Source organism: Urocampus carinirostris, chromosome 16 (assembly GCF_059441175.1).
Source record: "Urocampus carinirostris isolate Australia breed hairy pipefish chromosome 16, RoL_Ucar_1.0, whole genome shotgun sequence".
NCBI lineage: Eukaryota > Metazoa > Chordata > Actinopteri > Syngnathiformes > Syngnathidae > Urocampus > Urocampus carinirostris.
The window spans coordinates 5,288,504-5,311,797 of NC_142364.1; the positions used below are offsets into that span (position 1 = coordinate 5,288,504).

At 40.8% G+C, this 23,294-nt stretch overlaps 1 protein-coding gene across 1 annotated transcript in view; it reads right to left on the reverse strand.

The window, feature by feature from the left end:
* The window catches only part of loxhd1a (lipoxygenase homology PLAT domains 1a), an 82,100-nt gene that overhangs the window by 51,646 nt on the left and 7,160 nt on the right, over nucleotides 1-23,294 (reverse strand). Inside the window, exons 3-13 of the mRNA XM_088319986.1 lie at nucleotides 22,493-22,504; nucleotides 14,973-15,053; nucleotides 12,239-12,423; nucleotides 7,348-7,446; nucleotides 7,137-7,285; nucleotides 6,909-7,032; nucleotides 5,156-5,406; nucleotides 3,017-3,152; nucleotides 2,783-2,943; nucleotides 1,602-1,688; nucleotides 1,402-1,537 (exon numbers count right to left, since the gene is read on the reverse strand). Of these exons, the coding sequence (XP_088176112.1) occupies nucleotides 1,402-1,537; nucleotides 1,602-1,688; nucleotides 2,783-2,943; nucleotides 3,017-3,152; nucleotides 5,156-5,406; nucleotides 6,909-7,032; nucleotides 7,137-7,285; nucleotides 7,348-7,446; nucleotides 12,239-12,423; nucleotides 14,973-15,053; nucleotides 22,493-22,504 (1,421 nt within the window). The remainder of the gene's footprint in view (nucleotides 1-1,401; nucleotides 1,538-1,601; nucleotides 1,689-2,782; nucleotides 2,944-3,016; nucleotides 3,153-5,155; nucleotides 5,407-6,908; nucleotides 7,033-7,136; nucleotides 7,286-7,347; nucleotides 7,447-12,238; nucleotides 12,424-14,972; nucleotides 15,054-22,492; nucleotides 22,505-23,294) is intronic.

The window sequence follows — 23,294 nt, forward strand, 5'->3', positions numbered from 1 at the left end:
TTGCCCTCATGTCGGTTTTAAATCAGGGGAAGGTGTCATAATAGTCTGTAGTTTGCAATAGTCTTTGATCTGCGCAGCCCTTTGAGACTGATTAAGGGCGTCACAAATAAACATGACTTGACTTCATCGTGCAGCCCTAATCCAAGGTGTTATTTCAGCTACAAACCTGGTAATGTGGCATCAGGTATCGATATAAAATAGAATATTTACTTCAAATACCAGGGTTGGGTAGGGTTACTTTAACTTGATTACTTTCAATTACTTTTGGATTACTCCAATACCAAATATGCTAATAAAAGACAAAAGAAACTAAATAGGAATAAAAGGATTGTTTCTGTCGCATTTTATGTGAGTTTTGCCAGAGATCAAAGCCAGGAGAGAAAGCTTACCACGTGTTGTAAATCATTTTATTCATATTTAATTTCTTTTGTCTTTTATTAGCATATTTGCTATAGAAAGTAATCCAGTTAAAGTAACCCTACCCAACCCTGGTTCTGGAGTATTATTTTTGTGGTATTTCCACAGTAGAATTTCTGTAATATATCTGTAGTATTTTTCTTGTGATATTTCTGTCGTAATACGTTTGTATTATAGTATGACTGTAGTGGTATATTTGTAGTATTTCTGCAGAAGTATTTATTAAGCATTTCCATAAACAAATTTTTGTAATATTTATGTAGTATTTTTGTAGTATTACTGTTGTTTTATTTTTGTATTCTGCAGAAGTATTTTTGTCGTAATTGTATAATAGTATTTGTGTAATATTACTGTAGTTCTATTGAGCAGTAGTTCTGGACAGGGTTGGGTAGGGTTACTTTAACTGGATTACTTTCAATTACTTTTGGATTACTCCAATACCAAATATGCTAATAAAAGACAAAAGAAACTCATCTCATCTCATTAGCCACACCGCTTATCCTCAGTAGGGTCGCGGGGGTGCTGGAGCCCATCCCAGCAATCATCGGGCAGTGGGCAGGGGACACCCTGAACTGGTTGCCAGCCAATCACTGGGCACACAGGGACAGACAACTCGCTCGCTCATTCACACCTAGGGACAATTTGGACCGGCCAAAGAAACTAAATATGAATAAAATGATGACTCACAACACGTGGTAAGCTTTCTCTCCTGGCTTTGATCTCTTTGATCTCCGGCAAAACTAACATCAAATGCGACAGAAACAAAATGAAAAGAAATCCAAACAGCTTGCCGACATCCTTTTTGCCGTTCCATGTATTCCATTACTCCTCAAGCCTGCACAAAATCGAGTCATTTTATTCATATTTAGTTTTTTATTAGCATATTTGGTATTGGAGTAATCCAAAAGTAATTGAAGGTAATCAGGTTAAAGTAACCCTACCCAACCCTATCAAATACAATAGACTTGGGGTATCGCTCCCTACATGCAAGTGGCTCCCCACAAAGGGCCCCGCCGGCCGGCAGCTCCCGTACAATTTCATTATCGTCTTCGTTGACGTCCAGCCAGCGTCCGCACTCGAATTTGTATTTCTCCATCGTCAGGGTCTTCAGCAAACTAATCTGTAAAAAATGACAAAGTATCGAGTTGAGAAATCTCGGCCTCAAAACTTGAAAAACCCCTCACCTTTCCTAAGTGCCAGCCGGCAAACGGATGCCTCTTCTCGTGCCAGATGCGCAGTTTCAGGAGTCGTCCGATGTCCGGCATTTCGATCTAAGGAGATTCCCCCAAAAAACTCAAACCGGGAAAGTCATTTAAAGGGTTGTGTCATCCGGGGATTACCGTATTTTCCGCGCTATAAGGCGCACCTGGTTATAGGGCGCACCCCCAAAAAATGGTTTTTGGTCCTATATTTACCATACATAAGGCGCACTGGATTATAAGGCGCTACAATGGGAACGTGGACAAAACAGTCAGATAGTTCAGTCCAACTTATTACCCCCTTAACATTCCCAAAGCTTGCAAAGAAGCAAATACGTGTCTCAGAAATATACGGAAACAGTGTCTGTACGATGTCACTCAAATGCATAGTTCCAAATATCATTCGGATGGTTAAAGTCTTGGGATTCGAGAAATGCCAACCATTACTTAGTTTCCATTTTATTTTTTGCTGGCAACTGTGTGGACAGCAAAGTAAGAATTTTATTGTGCAGGGAAACTGGGTTCTTTACTGTGCATATGACAATAAACACTTTGAATTGAATTGAGTTTAAAAATAGACTCATCACAGATACATCAAGATCGTTCTAAAACAAGATACCGGGACAATATAAAGCCGCATAGCTCACCTAAGTTCTCTTGCAGCCATCACGTTCAATAATGATACGTAACCATGGTCTTCTTACAACCGTGAGTGTCGTAAATCCAGGAGAGTAAAATATTTACAAATACAGAATAGTAAAAAATGTTTTCTCTATGCCGCAGTGCAACCCAACGTGTGATTCGCATTCATCTTTTTCGGCCAATTGCAGGCTTTGTTTCGCCACTTTAGCCTATGCGAGCCTGTAAATGATAAAAAGGATCCGCCCCCTTTACCTCCGAATAACGTTAGCCAATAGTGGCTGATTCAAATGATGATTGACACATTGGTTAGGAAATGAAACGCCGGTATGTAAAAACCCAGCATACACCGCGGACGACTTCGCCTTCGGGGGAAAATCTAGTCGGCGGCTGCTTGCCTTAGTTGCGAGACTTTGCGACTTAATATTGATCCCTATATAAGGCGCACTGTATTATAAGGCGCATGGTCAGCTTTTGAAAAAAATAAAGGCTTTTAGGTGCCCCTTATAGTGCGGAAAATACGGTACCATGAATTTATCCAGGCGGCCCTGTTCGAAACTGTCCGAGTTGTTTTCCAGTTTGATCTCGTCCGATTTGCCCTTCTCTCCGTAGATCTGTAGGAAGACTTGAGCGTCGGTACCCGCACCCTTCAGGTCCGAGGTCCAGATCCATAAGGACCACGGGTATTCTGTTGCACAAAGGCTGAAGTGAATTTTCGTGTTGGGTCACACGGGGGAGTCTTTGGTCCCGATGGACCTCACTCTTGTGCTTTCTTTGTCGGAGGGAAACCATTTCGTAGAGTTCCCTCTCGATGAGTCCGTCGCCCTCGTCCTCGTCCAACCACATCCCGCACGGAAAGGTCTGCTCCACTCCGGTGAATGGACAGTAGACCACCACCTGGAAACAACAGGACACACTAAAACTAGTTTTGGCAAAATGCCGTGATAAATACAGTGATCCCTCGGTTATCGCGGTTAATGGGGACCAAGACCACCCGCGAAAACTGAAAATCAGCGAAGTAGCGGCGCCCCTTTAAAAAATGCTTCAAAAAACGTATACAGGTATACAGTATACCCCCCTGTATACAGTACACCATATAAAATACAGGTAGAGAGAGAGAGAGAGAGAGAGAGAGAGAGAGAGTAAAAATCATGTTATAACAAAAAAAAAAACTGTAAAATATGTTGTATGTACACGGAATAGGACTTTGGCGAAACCACTACGAACCATTCAGTATGATTGTATTAACCGCTCTCATTTCGCTTGTTAACACTACCGGTTACATATTGAAAATAAAAACAGGGAAAATGTGATGTTTGATGAGTGTTTGTGAAGCGTTTTGGGAAACGACAGTTAAAAAAATGGTCTGTGTTCATTTTAATTAAAGTAAAAGAGCTACCTTCGGACAATAACAACATACTTTAGCTAGCGGCTTTTGCAACAAATACACGAAACCGCACACAATTAGCCGTGTTTAGGTAGTACAAACAACCGCTCGCTTTTGGTATAAAAAAGTCAAACTTGAGATGAAATGTGACAGAAGAGAATATACTTACGTCGTGTCGCCGAGTTCCCTCATTGATAAACTGAGTGCCACATAAGAAGGGGGTGAGGTGGGAGGAGTTGAAGGAGGGGGGGAGCGAAGCGGCAATGACTAAGCATTGTGTCAGGGCCTCCCCCTCCCCTTCACAATAAGGGTGTCCACACCGTGTCCTCAGTTGACATAAGCTCGCGCTTGCTCAAGTCAATAAATGCTTTTATTGAGAAGGTAAGGTAGATTTTTTTTAGACCCGCGAAGCTCTGAAACCGCAAAAGTGGAACCGCGAACTTAGCTAATGGCATTATTTTTTTCAATCACAGTGCCTATTTATGTGCGTTTTAATGCGCCATTTACATACATTTTGTTTGTTTATGTACGTTTTCGTGCAAGTGTTTATGTACATTGTTACGTACATTTTTGTGGGTGTGTTGATGAACGTTTTTGTGCCGACGTGCGCTTATGTACGTTTTTGTGTGCGTTTCCGTACATTTTTGTGCCTGTTTTCATACTGTTGGAATTTAATCAATCAAAGTGTACCGTCTACCAAATTGTTCGAATGAGTTATCTGACTCCATTAACCAAACACGACCTACATTCATCCACCAATTATGCACGCTCGTTTCTTGAGAGAAAAATGACCAGGAAGGCCGACATTTCACACGGGGAGGGTGTTTATTATTTCCGAACAGAAGAACGTTGACGTTGGAGTCTGTGGGAAGCCTTCTTCCAAACTGTTCTAGCTTTCTCTTATTTGCTCACGTCTCCCCGCAAGATGGCTTCTCGGCTCCTCCCATGGGCGTGCCAAGCAGTTGTTGGCGCGCCTTGAGGTCTGGCTCTCCCACAACAGCGCCTCTCGTTCTGCGTGAGCAAATCCACGAGTCCTCTTGTCAAAATTTCCTAGACAAAATGCCCTGAACTAAAGGCCAGTCAGTGAATATCTATTGCATTAAACTCAATACATGTAATTTGTAGTCAATCGTATAAAATCCTTTATAGTCAAATGTATAAAATCGTTTAATACGTTTTTGTGCGCCGTTTATGTACATTTTGTTTATATACGTTTTCATGCGTGCGTTTACGTAAGTTTTTGTGCGTGTTTCCGCATGTTTTTTAGCCTCTTTACGTATATTTTTGGACGTGCTTTCATGAACATTTTCTTGCCGATGTACGTTCACGCAAGTTTTTGTGTGCGTTTCCGTACACTTTTGTGCCTGTTTGCATATGTTTTTGTGCGTGCGTTTATGTACATTTTAGTGCGTGTTTACGTACGTTTTTGTATGTGTCAAATCAACCCAAGTTTTGACCCAATCTGTATCAAGAGTTTTTAGAGAACGGTTTGTCTTTGAGAAATGCATGGTACCTTCTCGCAGTACCAGCCAGCACCCACGGCCCCGTTGTCGTGGCCGATAGTGACCCTGCTGAGGGGACTGATCAGCTCGCAGATCTCCACGTTGAAGATGTCGATCAGACCCCGTTCGAAGGCGCCGCCCTCCAGGAAGATCTTGCCGCTGTTCTTCAAACCCTTGGAGCCGTGCATGACCAAATGGATTTTGGAGTTGGTTCCTGCTCCCCGCACATCCCCGGTCATCACTTGAACGTTGTAGACGATGCCTAAGCAGAAATTCGGATATATTTTAAAGTCATCTACAACTCCCACCTCACCCACAAAGCCACCAAGATTAAGGGTGACCTCACCCACCCATCTCATAGCTTCTTCAACCTGCTGCCGCACAGGGAAAAGACCAAAACTAGCAGGCTCAAGGACAGTTTCTTCAATCAGGCTGTCTCTAGCTCTCAAATTTCTCCCTGCCCTACCCTCTCCCAACCAGTGTTCCCTCTAAGCTGCGCGCGTGCGCAATTACGCACTGCTCGCACATTCTCAGCGCACAAGAAAATCTAGCCGGGCGCACAAAAATGAGAGCTCAAAATTACTAATTAAGAAGCGACTTAAGTCAAAGTTACAGTGCATGAAGGTAACAATACACGGGTTCCCCTGACGTTGTGTCCTAAATGCGGTATTTCGAAGTCGAACAAAGTTGAGTAAAGTTAGTAGAGTATGTCGAGAACCGGCTTCTTCGGCTCGGCTCAATAAAAAAAGAACCGGCTCTTTCGGGTCCTAAACGGCTCTTTAGGCTGTTTTTGCTTCTTTAATCCCAACATGACCAAATATTATGTAAAATGATGCACAAAATGGCTTAAAGGAAGGGGGGAATAGAACAAAAAAGAAAAAAATACCAAAATGAAAAAGTAGTGAAAAGCTGAGAAAAAAAGAAACAAAAGGAAGAGAAAAAAAGAAGGAAAAATTTAGAAAAAAAGCCAGAAAAAAAAGAAAAGAAAGAAATGTAGGAAAAAAGTAAATAGAGAACAAAAAGAAAAAAGTAACAGCTCGGAAAAAAATAAACACAATGAGATTATTTTTTAAAGAATTAAAAAAAAAGTAGAAAAAAAAACACAGAAAAAAGAACAACAAGTTTGTGTTGCATTCAAATAATTTCCAATTACTGTATATCAAGTGAATCTTGTTGTCAGCATTGTACATTTCCTCTAAAAAAATGTGATTAAGTACAGTTCTGTATCTTACAACTGACTAAATAAGCCCCCAAAAATGTTAATATTGTGCGACAAAATATATCAGGAAATAAAAAGAAATGGATGTCTTGTGAAAGAATTGTAAGAAGAAACGACGTCTGTAGGCCGTACAACCTTTGCAATAGTACATGAGTCAATTCATTCAAAAGAGAAAAATCATATTGCATTGCCGGAAACTCCGCAAAATGTAACTTGATGTCAAGTTTTGGACATGTTTGATCATTAATTATCTTGCCACACTTGGGATTATGGTGGCTCACTGTTGTTTCAAGCGTTGCTCACCGACTTTGTGTGAACGCTCAGACCCATGGAAAATTACAGGGAACATTGCTCCCAACCCTCTGCTTTCTGACAAATCAATGCAAAACTGCTCTATTCTGTGTGTGTGTGTGAATGGGTGAAGTGCATTGTATAGCGCTTTACTTCCTCAGTGACTGGTTAAAGCGCAATATGAATGCAGTCCATTTACCACTTATAACAAGACAAAATCACATAGGTTAGAAAAACACATTTGGAATCCTTACCCATCGGTTGCAGTGAGCCAACCAGCACATCTCTCTGGATTTTCCCATCGTCTTCATCCATAGCAAACCAACGATTGACTGGGAACTCGTAGACTTCTTTGTTCCCGATGTCATCAATAGCAACCTGCACAGGTGGAAAGCAACAAGAAGCATTATGAAATGATTTCATGCGTCTTATACATATTAATAATTCTCGTCAGGGTGTAGAACAGACACGCTAGCGCTTACTTTATCTAAGAACCATCCAGCAGATGAACCTCTGTTGTTGTGGCCTATGGTGATCTTCCTCAACCTCCCCAAATTCGGCGCTTCGATGGTAAACTTGTCCTCGGAACCGCGTTCAAAGTTGTCCTTGTCGCTGTCCAGTCGCCGCTCACCTTAAAGTCAGCAAATCCGTTGAGGTTGAATTCAGGGTTAGGGTTACCCTCGGTTGACCCACCTGTGTCGCCGTGCTCTCCAAAGATGTTGATGAAGACGTCGGCGTCCGTTCCACTTCCCTTCATGTCGGCAGTGAAGACACTCACTATGTATTTATTCACTGGAATGAATGATTGTATAGGATTTCAAAGCAAAAACTTCTCTGGTTATTGAAACTATTTACTAAAAACTACAATTCAGATTCAGATATACTTTATTGTCATTCTTGTACACGTGTATACAGAACGAAATGTCGATACATCTGACCCGCACAGTTTCCTTGAATGTACAGATATCAATAAAATGTTGTATTGAGTTGGAGTATTGAAGTACTGATAATATACTAAATAATTATAGCTATGTATAGTATTATACAGTAGTGCAAAGAGTGCAAGAGGAGCAGCTAACCAGATGTGCAAAATGGGCAGTCAGGTAAACAAGTCACTATACAATAACAATAACACTGGAGTACGATAGTGCAGAGGAGAACAGATGTGCAAAGGAGTGGCTAGGTATAGGAGAACAGTGGATAAGTATTCACAACTTTGTGTTTCCTGGTAACGTTTGTGGGTCTTTAAAACATACCCATTATTGTGTGCTTGTTTAGGGTGGTGACAGCTCCGTGGAAGAAACTGTCAATGAACCGGTCTGTTTTAAAGGTCCTGTAGCATCTGCCAGAGGGCAGCAGGTTAAGAAGCTATGGTCATTCTTAGGGGAGTCCTAAAGAACTATAGTATCTGCTTCGGTAGCGCTAGCCAGCAATGTCCTCCAGACTGAGCAAAGAGCAGGCAATGATTTTCTTGGCTGTGTTGATGGCCCTCTCTAAGGTTCTCCTGTCTGCTGCCATGCTTTAGTTTGTACAGTAGGTATTTACATCATCAAGAGAGATTCAAGTCCAGAAAGGAAAAACACACAACAAACTAGCAATCAACAAGATGCGCGTGTGGCAGAGTTTAAGTTTTTGGACCTTGTCGTATTAAAATGTGTCACTGCCCATAGTTAGTCACAATAATTTGTACCATTTATTCCGTGGCAATTTTGCATTAGTTGAATTGTCTTTTCTTTTGTGTCCAGAAGTGGCCTTGAGTGCCATCATGTCAGTACTTGTTTGAGACAGTTAAAAAGGGTCCATTGTGCAGTAGAGGTCAAATGGTAGAGATAGCCAAATGTGCCAGGCCCCAAGAGACAGACTCAGACCAGGACTTCTAAGGACAGAGTTTATAGAGCTAATGATACCAAGTTTAAGGACCAAAGTCCGAAAGAATTCTTCTGGGATCTGACCAAGAAGGTTATGAACGTGGGGCGAGTGTTGGGCTGAAGACACTGGTCTTTGGCCAGGAGGAGTCTAGGAGCTAGAGGAGAGGCAAGGGGTTGGCAGGACATTCAAGCAAAATTAGGAGATGAAATCAAAAATACAAATTTGACGGGTCAACCGTGGATTAGCTTTGGTTGCTTGTCTCCAGCAGCTTCTAAAGGCAGCAAATTTGATTGGAGGTGGCTCCAACTGGTTTGATTGTGATCCCTACCTGTGATATCTGAGGTGAAAGTCTGGCCCAGTGGGGAGGAGGAACAGGGACCCCTGTCTTGGCAAAGGCGTGCCATAACAGGAGTTTTTAGCTTATTGACCACCCTTGTTCTTTGTAAGAATGATGGTAAGCCATTGTGGTCTTTGAACGTGTCATTTATCAGCAGCCATTGGCTGTGACCTGTTTGTGCCCGGAATATTCTGTGAATAAAACCATCGAAGGAACTGCTCATTGTCCGAGCCCTTTTTTTGTTTTATAACTTCTCGCTGAACGGAATCATGAGAGAGTTCCTTAATAACATTGTCTTCTCTGCTGCTGTAGCAAAAGCTGGCCTTGTCTTTCCAGACTGCCGTTTTTAAAAGCGACTTTAGTATGTTATTGACTTTAGAATAATGCAGTGCTAATCAATTACTTTTTGCCACGTGTTTGTCGCTTTTCCTGTCTCTGCATCTGTGTTCCATATTTTTTTTTCATGGAGTCACTTAAGGGTCTGTTCCACTTTGTGTTTACACTCCACACTCAATGCTTTTAGCGCACAAAAATGCGTTTATTCAAGGAATCAACTCCTTGCCCTGAAGAATTCTCGTGCCGGCGTGATGAAGGGGCCTATCGTGGAAGAAGAGCCTGAGCTAGCTAAGCGGCTAGCGGCGTTATAAGTCTTCGGTACCATCCGTAATCATGGTAAATGCGAACTCACGACCAAATAAGATCATCGAGTGCTGGTGGAAAACATCGAAGCGCACAGGGAGCGCAGTTGCTGTGTTTTGCGGAAACGTGGCTCACGTTTAGCATTCCGGACGCTAACGTGTAGCCACGCGGAGCTACCCGGAGCTATCCGGCTTCAACGCCGCTATACAGAGACACGAAAGCCGGGGGGAATCGGAGAGGAGGCGGACTTGATAACACGAGGTGGTGTATCCCTGGATTTTCACAAAGAAAAGATTTCCATCTACCGCAGGGATGTCGAACTTTTGGACTAGCGTGACATCATCCACTCCGCTACAAGCACCCCTAGGGCATCATGTTAATCTGTTAATAAACAACGGGGTAGACTGCTGGAAGTGTGAATTTCCCTACGGGGATGAATAAAGTATCTATCTATCTATCTATCTATCTATCTATTACTCTGGGCCATATGAACTGCGTGGAGGCTAAATGTAAACGAAACACTACACCGATGAGACTGCCACCTAGTGTAGTGGAGGTGCAATTACACTTTATTCTAGGGGAGTAAAAAAAGTTCCCTTCACTACCCCCCAAGTTGGCCTGCCCGACTATTTGAGAACCGCTGTTATAATGCCACGGCTCAAGTTTTGTCACGCAGCATCGATTACGTGACTTCATCGATTGTAATTACCGCCTTAATTTGTGGTTTTCTGGCTGATCTACGAGTTGAGCCACTTTCCAGATGAAATATTCATGATAAGGTGTGCGTTAAAGCCAATGGAGCCATCTTTGTCCACCTCCTCGCCTTCACAACATGACCCCTGAATGATCCCTGGGAGTTGAGGCGTCAGATCACACAGCAACAGGGAGTTTAACGCCAACGGAATTCGATTGCAAGCCGACTCGGTGGAGGGAAATAGCATGTGTCCCAATACTCTCAAGACCGAGGGAGAAGTGCCTTCAACCCATGACATAACCACTTCAGATCGAGGGAGGTCGGTACCTCACTTGAAGCAAAGTGACTACCCAGAAGGCTTTGCGAATTCTCCATATCAACAAACATGGCTGGAAAGGAACCGCACAAATGTAAGTAGTTTTCCACAACAACGCATGTATTTGCAACGAAATATGTTGAGATATCTTGGTTAGACATAAATGCAATAGAAAATCGCGTTTTCGCGTTAAAACATGAACATTGCAAAATCGCTACTTCACAAAGTGCACGAATCTACCGAGGGAGCCGCAAAAGAAAATCTTCTCACTCCAAACCGTAGAGTAGGATAACTGTGCAGAAAATCACGGTTCAGCCTTGCAAGTCCCGTCCAATTTCTTAGGGGACAATCTTCACTTTGCACTCCACTGACTGAGGGGACTTCCCTATGGAGGGACCTCACTGGAGGGTTCTTGTTGAAGATAAGACCAATTTGTTGAATCGTCTCATACGTGTTCAAAGAAATGCAGGAATCAAAATGACATAAGAGGGAGTTCTTTTTATTGATACACAATTTCAACAAGAGACTCAGCGAATCAAAGATATGCGTGTGTCTTTATAGTTTTCAACATAGCACGTGTACCCGGTTTGGCCCCGTCCCTTTTCACGCCTGAAGGCGTACATGCCCAGGGTTCCGTCCTTATTTGGAAGTGTTTTTGAGTTTATGCCAGTTTATGTCACCTTGCCCTTTGCCGTTATCTGTTGTCCTCCTTTGAGGAGGATTGTTTATACTAATTCGTCCTTCGAGACCTTCCCGAGATGTAAACAACATTTCTCCCAACTGTAAGCAAGTCTTTCTACATTTCTTTCTAAATGATACGTAACCATGGTCTTCTTACAACCGTGAGTGTAGTAAATCCAGGAGAGTCAAATATTTACAAATACAGAATAGTAAACAAAGTTTTCTCTATGCCGTAGTGCAACCCAACGTGTGATTTGCATTCCGGAGATGGAATAAGAGCCCGCTCTGTCCACTCCACGCATCGGCCCGGTATTGCAGTACCTCCGGGAACGGTGCATTCGCAATGATCGCAACAAGGCTTTAGGGCTAGGACCTTAGCTTAGCCTTTTGGCTGAGAGTAAGTGTCCCGGCTCCTAGGCTTTGTAGCGTATTATGAACTGACCGATAACGGATAATGGATAATGAATAACGAAGATAGATCAATAACCCTTAAAAACCCCAAACACCCTCACGTTCATCTTTTTCCGCCAATTGCAGGCTTTGTTTCGCCCCTTTAGCCTATGCGACCCTGTAAATGATAAAAAAGGATCCGCCCCCTTTACCTCCGAATAACTTTAGCCAATAGTGACTGATTCAAATGATGATTGACACATTGGTTAGGAAATGAAACGCCGGTATATAAATCCCAGCATACACCGCGGACGACTTCGCCTTCGGGGGAAAATCTAGTTGGCGGCTGCTTGCCTTAGTTGCGAGACTTTGCGACTTAATATTGATCCCTATATAAGGCGCACTGTATGATAAGGCGCATGGTCAGCTTTTGAAAAAAATAAAGGCTTATAGGTGCGCCTTATAGTGCGCAAAATACGGTAGTTTTAATTCAGTGCATCTTATTTAGTCTGGTGCGCAACAGACTATATTTGTGCGTGTGTGTGCCTTAAAATACACAAAATTAGGTATTGATTTTTAGGTGATTTCTAAGAACATTTTACTGGAAAGATTTGCTAAAACGTTAGGGTTTTTTTCTGCGGTGTTGGATGTTGCTCACGTTTGGGTACGTCCATCTGGTTGAGGCTGCCCAGCAGGTCCCTGACAAAAAGGTTGTCGCCTTCCTCCCGGCTCAACCAATTGTTGCAGGCGAAGTAGAAGCGAAGGTGGGGTCGGATCATGTCGGTCACAACCACCCTGTCCAGAAACCAACTGGCGTTCATGCCCGTGTTGTCGTGTTCGATCCTGCAAGAGGGTCATCCATAGTTTTCACGGCGTCACTTTACCGTAACAGGACAAAGACATTGATTTAAACCGGTGGTTCCCAAAGTTAGCCTGGGTCCCGGACCCCCAGTGAGTCGTTCAAAAACCTCTCTGACACCCTAACCTCAACTTTCGCCAATTATATGAAATAAAATGATCTGCATTTCTATAGCGCTTTTCAAGTCAAGACTTCCCAAAGCGCTTTACAGTGTGCTTCACATTTCCCAATAGCGGCCGTGCAGCCATGTAAGGCGCTAACCTGCTTATTGGGGGTATTAGGTTCAGTGTCTTACCCAAGGACACTTCAACATGTAACACGGAGGAGCCGGGATTCAAACTGCGACCTCTTGATCCCAAGACGAGCGCTCTACCTCCTGAGCCCCATGCCATTTCAGTACAAAGTAATACTCAATTATAGTTGGCCATATTCCAAAAATGCTTTTTATTTTTGCATAATGAATCAAAACGTGGGTCAACGCTGGAAATGGCGATTCTCAAATCGTGAATCGCTTCCTGCCGATTTCAGGTTTTTTTTTGTCTTCAAATCTAATAGAGTTGAAGATTCTGCCTCACACTTGTACGTAGTAACCAGGGTTGGGTAGGGTTACTTTAACTGGATTACTTTTAATTACTTTTGGATTACTCCAATACCAAATATGCTAATAAAAGACAAAAGAAACTAAATATGAATAAAACGATGACTCACAACACGTGGTAAGCTTTCTCTCCTGGCTTTGATCTCTTTGATCTCTGGCAAAACGAACATAAAATGCGACAGTAACAAATTGAAAACAGCTTGCCAACATCATTTTTGTCGTTCCATGTATTCCGTTACTCCCCAAGCCTGCACAAAATTGAGTCATTTTATTCCTATTTAGTTTCTTTTGTCTTTTATTAGCATATTTGGTATTGGAGTCATCCAAAAGTAATTGAAAGTAATCCAGTTAAAGTAACCCTACCTAACCCTGGTAGTAACAAAGGAAACATAGTATTGCACGGCTGATTTGGCGACAAAAGGTTCAATGACCAGTCTTCTCTTCTACTTCACCTTTTCAATCACATTCCACTGTCAAAGTCAATTCCACTCCTGCCTCTTGTGCCACGCTCTTTTTCTCCCTTTATGCTAAGCGACTGGCACTGGGGTGGCCAGGGCGTGGCGCCCCCGGAATTGCTCATCTGTGCTGGGCTCAAAATAGGATAGATAGGATGTGAAACATAGCAAGATAGAAGAAAAACATGTTTTGTTTTCCTTTCTTTAGCAGAATATTTTATTATTACCCGGTTTTATGTCTCAGACATCGTTTCCCAGACCCCATTGAAAAGACATTTTTCACCCCACTGCAGACCCAACTTTGGGGGCCACTGATTTAAACTAACAAAAACAAAATCTGCAAATAATCTGATTTTAATAACTCGAAATGCCACAAAATATCAATTGTTTAGGAAACTCATGTATGTTAGCGTGATAATTAGCTTGTTGATTGATAACTAGCTTTGAACTGAACTGTCGTTATCCTCATTGATATCAAGATTGTCAATCTTTGTGTGCAATGAGATTATGGCACTCCAGGGTAATATGTAATGAAGAATTAAAAAGAAAAATGAGATTACTGATTGGGATAAAAAGGCAAAAATATTTTACAACATAGTTCTTGGAGACTGGCCTAAGTTATAACAATAGTGCAATGAAAAGTTGTGCAATAACATTGGGCAGCAACAAAACAAATAAGTATCATCTGTGACTTATTCATGCCCAGAATATTCTGCAAGTAAAACTGTCCTTTGTCTTTTATTTAAATAACTCACCTTCTCACCTCATTGATTTAAATAAACACGTTGCGGAAGAGAAATTGCTTTTTAGTCATTTCAAACGCGCGAAAGCAGATGGAGCTTAACCTTTCCACGACAGGATCAAATCCAGCCGAGTGCTACACAGCTGGAAAAAAGCGTGACCTCGCCCCCTTTTAAGCTGCCTTTATCGACTAGCATAAGCTACTAGCATATATAATCCCCGCTAAGAAGTGAAAAACATGAAGGTTTTGAAAAAAATGATATTGTTTAAAGGTGCGGTCCGTAGTTTGATGTGTCCTTAAAACGTTTAAAATGACATTTTTTCTATTAATTGTGTGTTAACTATGCCCAACTGAGTTCTAAGAGCCTTTATTTATTAATTTCCATTGCACCCATTTTCTTTTATCTTACTGTTATCTCGGTGTTTCAGCCACAAAGTGCATTACGCCGGAGGAAAGGAAGCAGGGGAGTGAGGGGGAGGAGAGTGATTTCATGCGCATGCTCTCTGTTTTCTTTTATTCTAGGAGGAAATGGTGAAAGTAAGAAAAGGACTGTTTCAAATACAGTCCAGGTGCCAACCCAAACCCTCCAAAATATAAGTAATAGTTTATTCGAGCACATCTAAGAATTTCACAAAAAGAGCCGGACCGAGGCTGCCATAGAGATTTCAGCCAGAAGATGGCAACAGCAAGTAGAATATTTTGAAGTTCCCGACACCACATTTTAACCTGGACGTTTACCTCAGCTTCTTGAGCGCACCCACATTGTGTGTTTTGATGCGGAAAACGTCCGTCTTGTTCTTTTCGAAGGCAGTCCGGCTTCTGCAAAGGCACACGTCAGCATTGTGGCAAACAGTTTTTGAAAAGGAGAATTAAATTTGAGGACTGGCCTGGTGGAACTTCCCACTTTCGGTGTGGTCTGTATGTTCCATTAGGACTTTATTTTTGTTGGCGTTATGAAGGACATCAAAAAAGAAAATAGCCGATCCTGGAAAGTTCTGGAAATAGGTTTTGTCTTACATTTAAAGTTTATGATTTCCTATAAAAAGCAGAAGAATTACCGAAAAGGTCGGAATTATCCGATCCCAGATAGACAAAAATGGTTAGAAAGACGTTGATAAGGTAAAAACCTATGAATCTTTTTAGTTTGTATGGACTGATCATAATATACTTGGGTGGGAAGCGGAAGAATTAGCCAAACTTAAAAGATAGTTCAGTTAGTGCTTATGGAACTTAAGCTTTCTGTGTGGAACTATCCCACCGTGACCGAAATGGACATAGTGAACATAATAAAAACTCAATTTATTCAATGGGCTAACCACAACCTATTTTGAGATCTACTTTTGGACTAAACCATTTCTTAAACGAACAATGTTGTAGAAAATAAACTTGCATTTGTAGAATAGATTTGCATACATTTAGAAAGAAATGTAGAAAGACTTGCTTACAGTTGGGAGAAATGTTTACATCTCGGGAAGGTCTTGAAGGACGAATTAGTATAAACAATCCTCCTCAAAGGAGGACAACAGATAACGGCAAAGGGCAAGGTGACATAAACTGGCATAAACTCAAAAACACTTCCAAATAAGGACGGAACCCTGGGCATGTACGCCTTCAGGCGTGAAAAGGGACGGGGCCAAACCGGGTACACGTGCTATGTTGAAAACTATAAAGACACACGCATATCTTTGATTCGCTGAGTCTCTTGTTGAAATTGTGTATCAATAAAAAGAACTCCCTCTTATGTCATTTTGATTCCTGCATTTCTTTGAACACGTATGAGACGATTCAACAAATTGGTCTTATCTTCAACAACAACACCAGATTAAGGCCAAACTACAACGTCCAAAAGATGTTTTAAAACTTTGAAAAATAATGACTTTGGAGGGCTAAATTTGGACCGAAATGGACAAAGTAAACACAACAAAAACTAAATGTTGTCAATGTTGAATGGGCTAACCGCAACCCAGTTTTAGATGTCTATTTTTGGACTAGGGTCTAAAACGGATCAGATCAGATTCAGGTCATGATCAGATGTCCAAAAGATGTTTGAAGGCGTTGAAAAAAAAACGACTTTGGTGGCTAAATTTTGACCACAATAGATGAGGTACCGTAAATTCCGGACTATAAGCCGCTACTTTTTTCCAAAACGTTCAACCCTGCGGCTTATTCAGTGATGCGGCGCTCGAGTTCAAGGCACATGACGCAACTTACAAGCTAAACGCAATCGAACAGTCCGATAATGAAGGAAACAGAGCTACTGCACGCAAATTTTACCTTATGAGCGTGTTGCTAGCGTGTTTTTGAATAAGGGAACGTGGAACGACGTCGATATGACAGTCTCTTTCCCACACTAAAGAAGGACGACCTTGGTGACGTCAGTTATAGGGAGGAAGATGAGAACGGTTTACCGTGACTTCTATATGTACGGTATGTTTTTTTAACAGAAGCGCTAACTGTATTGCGAGCGTGTTGTTAGTAGCATTTTGCTACCCTTCACAGGCACGGTTTGGGATGAAAGTTATAATATTATTATTAAAGCTTTGAAAACTCTCTAGGTGTACCGTCTTTCTTTGTAAATATGTGTAACCCATGTATAATATGTATTTGCAACTGTATATTTTTGTCATGTATTTATTTGTATTCATTTTGGACACTTGTTCTGATAAGTCTTGCACTGACCAATTAAAAAGAAGGGGCGTAACCGACGCGGGGGATGACGGGAAGTGGGGACCGGTAAAGGTGAGTGTTTGTGGACACGGCACACAATAGTGGATATATACTTTTCCCACCCTTACCTTTGGAAATATACACTTTTTTTCCTTGGATTACTTTTAACGGGACCTGGAGTCTGCAGGTTTGCATTAAATCTTAACTACCGGTATCATTTTCTGACATTGAGCCGGCTGTGGTTTTTGAACTGTGTACTTTATATTCGGTTAAAATCGCGGGACTTAAAGTAGTGTTTGGGTTTATTTTGGGATTGTGTTACATGTATTAATGTGGGCGCATGCGGCTTATATACAGGTGCGTCTTGTGTAAGTACAAAAGCGGTTATCCTCTTAAAATGTGGTGGGTGCGGCTTATTTACAGGTGCGCTCTATAGCCCGGAATTTACGGTACACACAACAAAGACTTTGGTCAGTGTTGGTTGAGCTAACCACAACCCAGTTTTAGATGTCTATTCCTGGACTAAATCATGCCCAAAATGGACTTCTTTACAATTTCAGTCATTTATCATTTCTTCATATCTATTTTATAGTCTTCACTAATTCACAATTATTTAGTCGCAATTATTTGACTTCCTTCTTTCATTTACAAAGTCATTATCATTGAAGATGTAGATATTAAAGATATAGCCAGAAAGTGGCTTTGAATGATATTAGTTCTTGTTAGAACCAGTTTAAACAAAAGGTTACCGTCCACTGTATGCTTTAGGTTTGTTTTTCACTCACGGATCTCCCTCCCGGTATAAAAGTACGGTAAATTCCGGACTATAGAGCGCACCTGATTATAAGCCGCACCCACCACATTTCGGGAGAAAAACCGATTTTGTACGCATACAAGCCGCACCTTTATATAAGCCGCATGCGCCCACATTAAAACATGTAACACAATCACGAAATTAACCCAAACCCGACTCAAAGCCTCGCAATTGTAACTGAATATGAAGTACACAGTCCAAAAACAACAGCCGGCAAATTGAACGTAAAATGATACCGGTACTTAAGATATGACGCAGACGTGCAGAGTCCGGGTCCTGTTGAAAATAATCCAAAGAAAAAAAATTGTATATTTCCAAAGGTAAGGGTGGGAAAAATGTATATCCACTATTGTCCGCCGCGTCCACAAACACGTCTCACCTTTACTCCACTTCCCATCAGCCCCCGTTGTATTCGCCTCTTCTTTTTGATTCGCCGGTGGAAAACATATCAGAATAAGTCTCTAAAATAACAACATTACAAAAATATACAGTTGCAAATACATATTATACATGGTTACACATATTTACAAAGAAAGACGGTACACCGAGAGAGTTTTCAAAGCTTTAATAATAATATTATAACTTTCATCCCAAACCGTGTCTGTGAAGGGTAGCAAAACGCTACTAGAAACACGCTCGCAACTCGATGAAACGGGTCTGTAAAAAAAAAAAAACGGTACTTGTAAAAAACATGGTAAACCGTGCTCATCTTCCTCCTTATAACTGACGTCGTCAAAGTCATCTTCCCCAGTATGGGAAAGAGACTTTGTCATATAGACGTCGTCCTACACGCTAGCAACACACTCGCATATACTCCACCGGTTCTAAATCTTACCTATTGTACTCGAGCGCCGCTGGCGGCTGTTAGAAAAAAATACATAAATTGGCCGCATCACTGAATAAGCCGCAGGGTTGAACTTTTGGGAAAAAAGTAGCGGCTTATGGTCCGGAATTTACGGTAATCGTCAGCCATCTTGATTTTGCACATGCGAACTCCTACAGCCACTGTTGTGTAGCTCATTTGTGCCCGGGATCTCATCTCATTAGCTGCACCGCTTATCCTCAGTAGGGTCGCGGGGGTGCTGGAGCCCATCCCAGCAATCATCGGGCAGTGGGCAGGGGACACCCTGAACTGCTTGCCAGCCAATCGCAGGTCACACGGGGACAGACAATTCGCTCGCTCATTCACACCTAGGGACAATTTGGACCGGCCAATCCACCTGAAACGCATGTCTTTGGAATGTGGGAGGAAACCGGAGTGCCCGGAGAAAACCCACGCAAGCACGGGGAGAACATACAAACTCCGCACAGTAAATCCGGTAGCTGGATTTGAACCCACACAGGAGGTTCCCAAGACCTCAGAACTGTGCCGCACACGCGGTAACCACTGCGTGCCCGGGATATTCTGTAATAAAAACCTTAAAGAAACAGTTCCTCTACCCGGCGTTTATTTTGATCGACCTACCGTCTTATAACCCGGATATAAACTAACCAACGAAGAAGAAATAAAAAACCTGTTCCTCTTCACAACCCACCGTGCATACCGAGGCTTGTATAATTAAAGCGCACGGTGTCATGTACCGAAGAATAGAAGGCTGTCGGCCACGCATGAACGGCCGTCCTGAATATGCCATCTGTGGTGAGGGAAGGGTAGGGTGGCACAGTGATTACGGAAAGAAGTGCGATCTTTTCGGAATTCATGCCATCCCATGAATTTCCAAAGAGTCGGACCAGGCCGTATCGTGCCGCTAACACGATACGGGCGTGATATTTGGGAGTAAGGTGAAACTCCTGGCGGCGTTGGCCGTGTATGCTGGACACACTGAATACACGGCCGATTTGAGGTGGGGGTGACACGGCTCCGCAATAAAAGCCGGGATCTCCGATTGACCTATGGCTAAGCCTTCAAGCCAGGGGTCAGGAACCTTTTTGACTTAAAGAACCATAACAGCAAAAAATGTCTTAAAAAGAAATGGAGAGAGCCACATCACATATTTTCAGACAAAATTGAAAAAACGGCCAAACACGCTCTCTAGACGCTAATTCTTCAGCACATTTGATTTCACTGTGTGTCATTTGATGATTTAATCAAATGTATGAAATGATAATCAGAGTTGGGTAGGGTTACTTTAACTTGATTACTTTCAATTACTTTTGGATTACTCCAATACCAAATATGCTAATAAAAGACAAAAGAAACTTATATTTTATGTTGACAATATCTGTGTATTGTTTGCCCTCATGTCGGTTTTAGATCAGGGGATGGTGTCATAATAGTCTGTAGTTTGTAGTAGTCTTTTCTGGTTCTGGAGTATTATTTTTGTGGTATTTCCACAGTAGAATTTTTGTAATATATCTGTAGTATTTTTCTTGTGATATTTCTGTAGTAATACATTTGTATTATAGTATGACTGTAGTGGTATATTTGTAGTATTTCTGCAGAAGTATTTATGAAGCATTTCCATAAACAAATTTTTGTAGTATTTATGTAGTATTTTTGTAGTATTACTGTTGTTTTATTTTTGTATTACTTCTGCAGAAGTATTTTTGTAGTAATTGTATAATAGTATTTGTGTAATATTACTGTAGTTCTATTGAGCAGTAGATCTGGACAGGGTTGGGTAGGGTTACTTTAACTGGATTACTTTCAATGACTTTTGGATGACTCCAATACTAAATATGCTAATAAAAGACAAAAGAAACTAAATATGAGTAAAATGATGACTCACAACACGTGGTAAGCTTTCTCTCCTGGCTTTGATCTCTGATCTCCGGCAAAACGAACATAAAATGAAAATAAATCCAAACAGCTTGCCTACAGGGTTACTTTAACTTGATTACTTTCAATGACTTTTGGATTACTCCAATACCAAATATGCTAATAAAAGACAAAAGAAACTAAATATGAATAAAATGACTCAATTTTGTGCAAGCTTGGGGAGTAACGGATCACATGGAACAGCAAAAATGATGTTGGCAAGCTGTTTGTAAAATGTAAGAAAAAAAAACACAAAAAACGATCAAAAACTAATCAACGGCAATGCATTTGAACGGACATGCGAGCAGAGAATGTCCAAGTGTATTGGCTATGCGCACTGTGATTGGTTCATCGCATTTGAGGGCGGGGCTTAGCCATAGGTCAATCAGGCAACTGGGCAATCCGATCAATTAATTGATGCGCGACCGCCCGTCGGGAATTTGGTAGTCCTCGATGACATCGTGGTCTTCTTCCATTCGTGAGGGAATGGCGAAGAAGACCGGCCATGTCACGTAGTTCCTCCTTACTCCAAAAACTGTATGGAAGAGAGCATCCTGTTGGTATAGCGATCAAACCCCTCCAAGGGGCTCGGTTTGGACACCGGTTCGGTATGGTTTCATAACCATGATGATTGTGTTCTGTTCAATATCCAAAATTGCTATACCGAACATCCTGTACAGTGAACCCTCCTTTATCGCATGTTCCAAAAGAAGTAAAATCCGTCAAGTAGAAACCTTAATTTCTTGACAATTATTATAAAATGAACGTGCTTTTTTTCAATCAATAAAGAACTAAAAGTTTGGGTGCATGTTTTACGCAAAACACTGGATGCAACAGGAAACGAACCCGGGTCACGGTGGCGCTGAGCACCAAATCCTAACCACGACAGCACGAGTGATGTAGATAACACACAAAAAGGCATTAGGATTTCTCATTACCAGACTATTTGTATTCATGGTACCAGTGACTTATATTATAGAATGAAGAAAACACAAAGATATAAATGAAGGCAAAAAAAAGCAAATCTTTAGTGTATCTGATGAAGAATCTAACTTAAGGAAATTGAATAAATAAATGTTTAATTTTGTGTTGGTATTGTGTTCATAGTTTATGATTTTATCATTTTGATCATGGCTGCACATATTCAACAACTTTAAATATTTATTTTGTGCTAATAATGACTAAAAAGTAAGTAGTCTGTAATTAAACTAAATCAAATAATCTAATTGTGATTATTAATAATAAAAAAACATGATTTTCTAGAAATATTTCTAACATATTTTTTAAATTTCTCAGATCAAATATATTTTCATTATAAGGATTTGATTTCTTAAAATATTTTAACAAAAAAACAGCAATTAAATCAATTATATAAGAAAATTACAATAATAAAATGTATGGAAATTTTTTATATTTCATAATTTATATTTCATCAGAATGATCAATATGTAATAACAATAATTTCAAAGAACAAAAATGAATCAAGAAAAATGTATCCCGGTATTTAATAGAAAATTTTGGGTTTTCGTTATACACCATTATGCGTTATACACAAATAAATACAATAAAAACTCTATTATTCATTGAAAACAAAGAGTAAACCTATTTTTAGAAGTACTGTATAAACAATTTTTCCCAATTACAGTAATTTACTGGATTTTTAACCAAACGTGCCAAGGTTTGCAGTGAGACTAAAGGAGGAAGCAGAAACATGATAACCATGGAAACGAAGCTAGTGATTATTCAGAAATACGAAGATTGGCAAACAAATCACTACCATCACTAAATTGCATGCCCGAAGCCACGATAGGGAATATTATTAAAAATAATAACACAATAGACGATCACCGAAGCAGTAAGACCACTAAAAACTGAACCGCGTTAAAGCGAGGGTTCATTGTACAATTGACCGCTAAATAGATGAATGAAACCAACAAAAACATACTAGGAGTGCTCTCTCATACAGTGCTATAAAATACAAGCCAACACCAGGTACATAATATAAAACCATCAAAGTACCTCTTTTCTGTGCTGAAAAAAAATCAGAGGGAAATAGAAAATATTAATGACTTTGCATGAATGCGGTATAATGTATAACGTTTTGACTAAAGCTTCTCCTCCAAACAGATAAAAGAAAAAAAATGAGATTTTTAGAGACGTATCTACTCTTGCAATGTTAGGCATTAATACGAGAGCATTAGCGTTAGCATATAGCAACTATGTCCACAATGCTAACATAAACGCATGAGCGACAAAGTTATTTAGCATTAATTACAACTGTGGCACAGTTTATCTTCCAAACAAAATTCAGATTTTTTTTTTTCACGATTCTTTCTAACCGTTATTGTAATTGTGTTACTTTTGTCTCTGCATAGTCCCTTTAAGAAAGGACGTGTCGCGAAGGTGCTTTGTGATTTGAAGTCTGTCCGTGTGTCCACATGGACGGTGTTAGTTCGACCAACAGTAGCTCTTGTATACAGCTTGTTGTTTTATTATCAAATTAGAGAGGAGACTTATCAACAACTGAATTTATCGTTGATCACATTGAGGGCCAATACATTATACTATAGGGAAAAAAAACGGAAATTTCAGGAAATGTATCTACTTTCGATACAAACTGTAGTTTACCCTTTATATTCGGCATTCCTGCAAAAAAACATTAGCATTAGCAGCTACCAACTATGTCCAAACGGTTTGCATTAATAGGTTATGTGCCCCCAGCAGGAGCTGCTTATTTATATACCATTAACTACTACAGTGATGCTAGCTACTAAAGAAAAGCTAGCCACAAAGGCTAGGTTTTTCTAATAGGGCTAGCAGA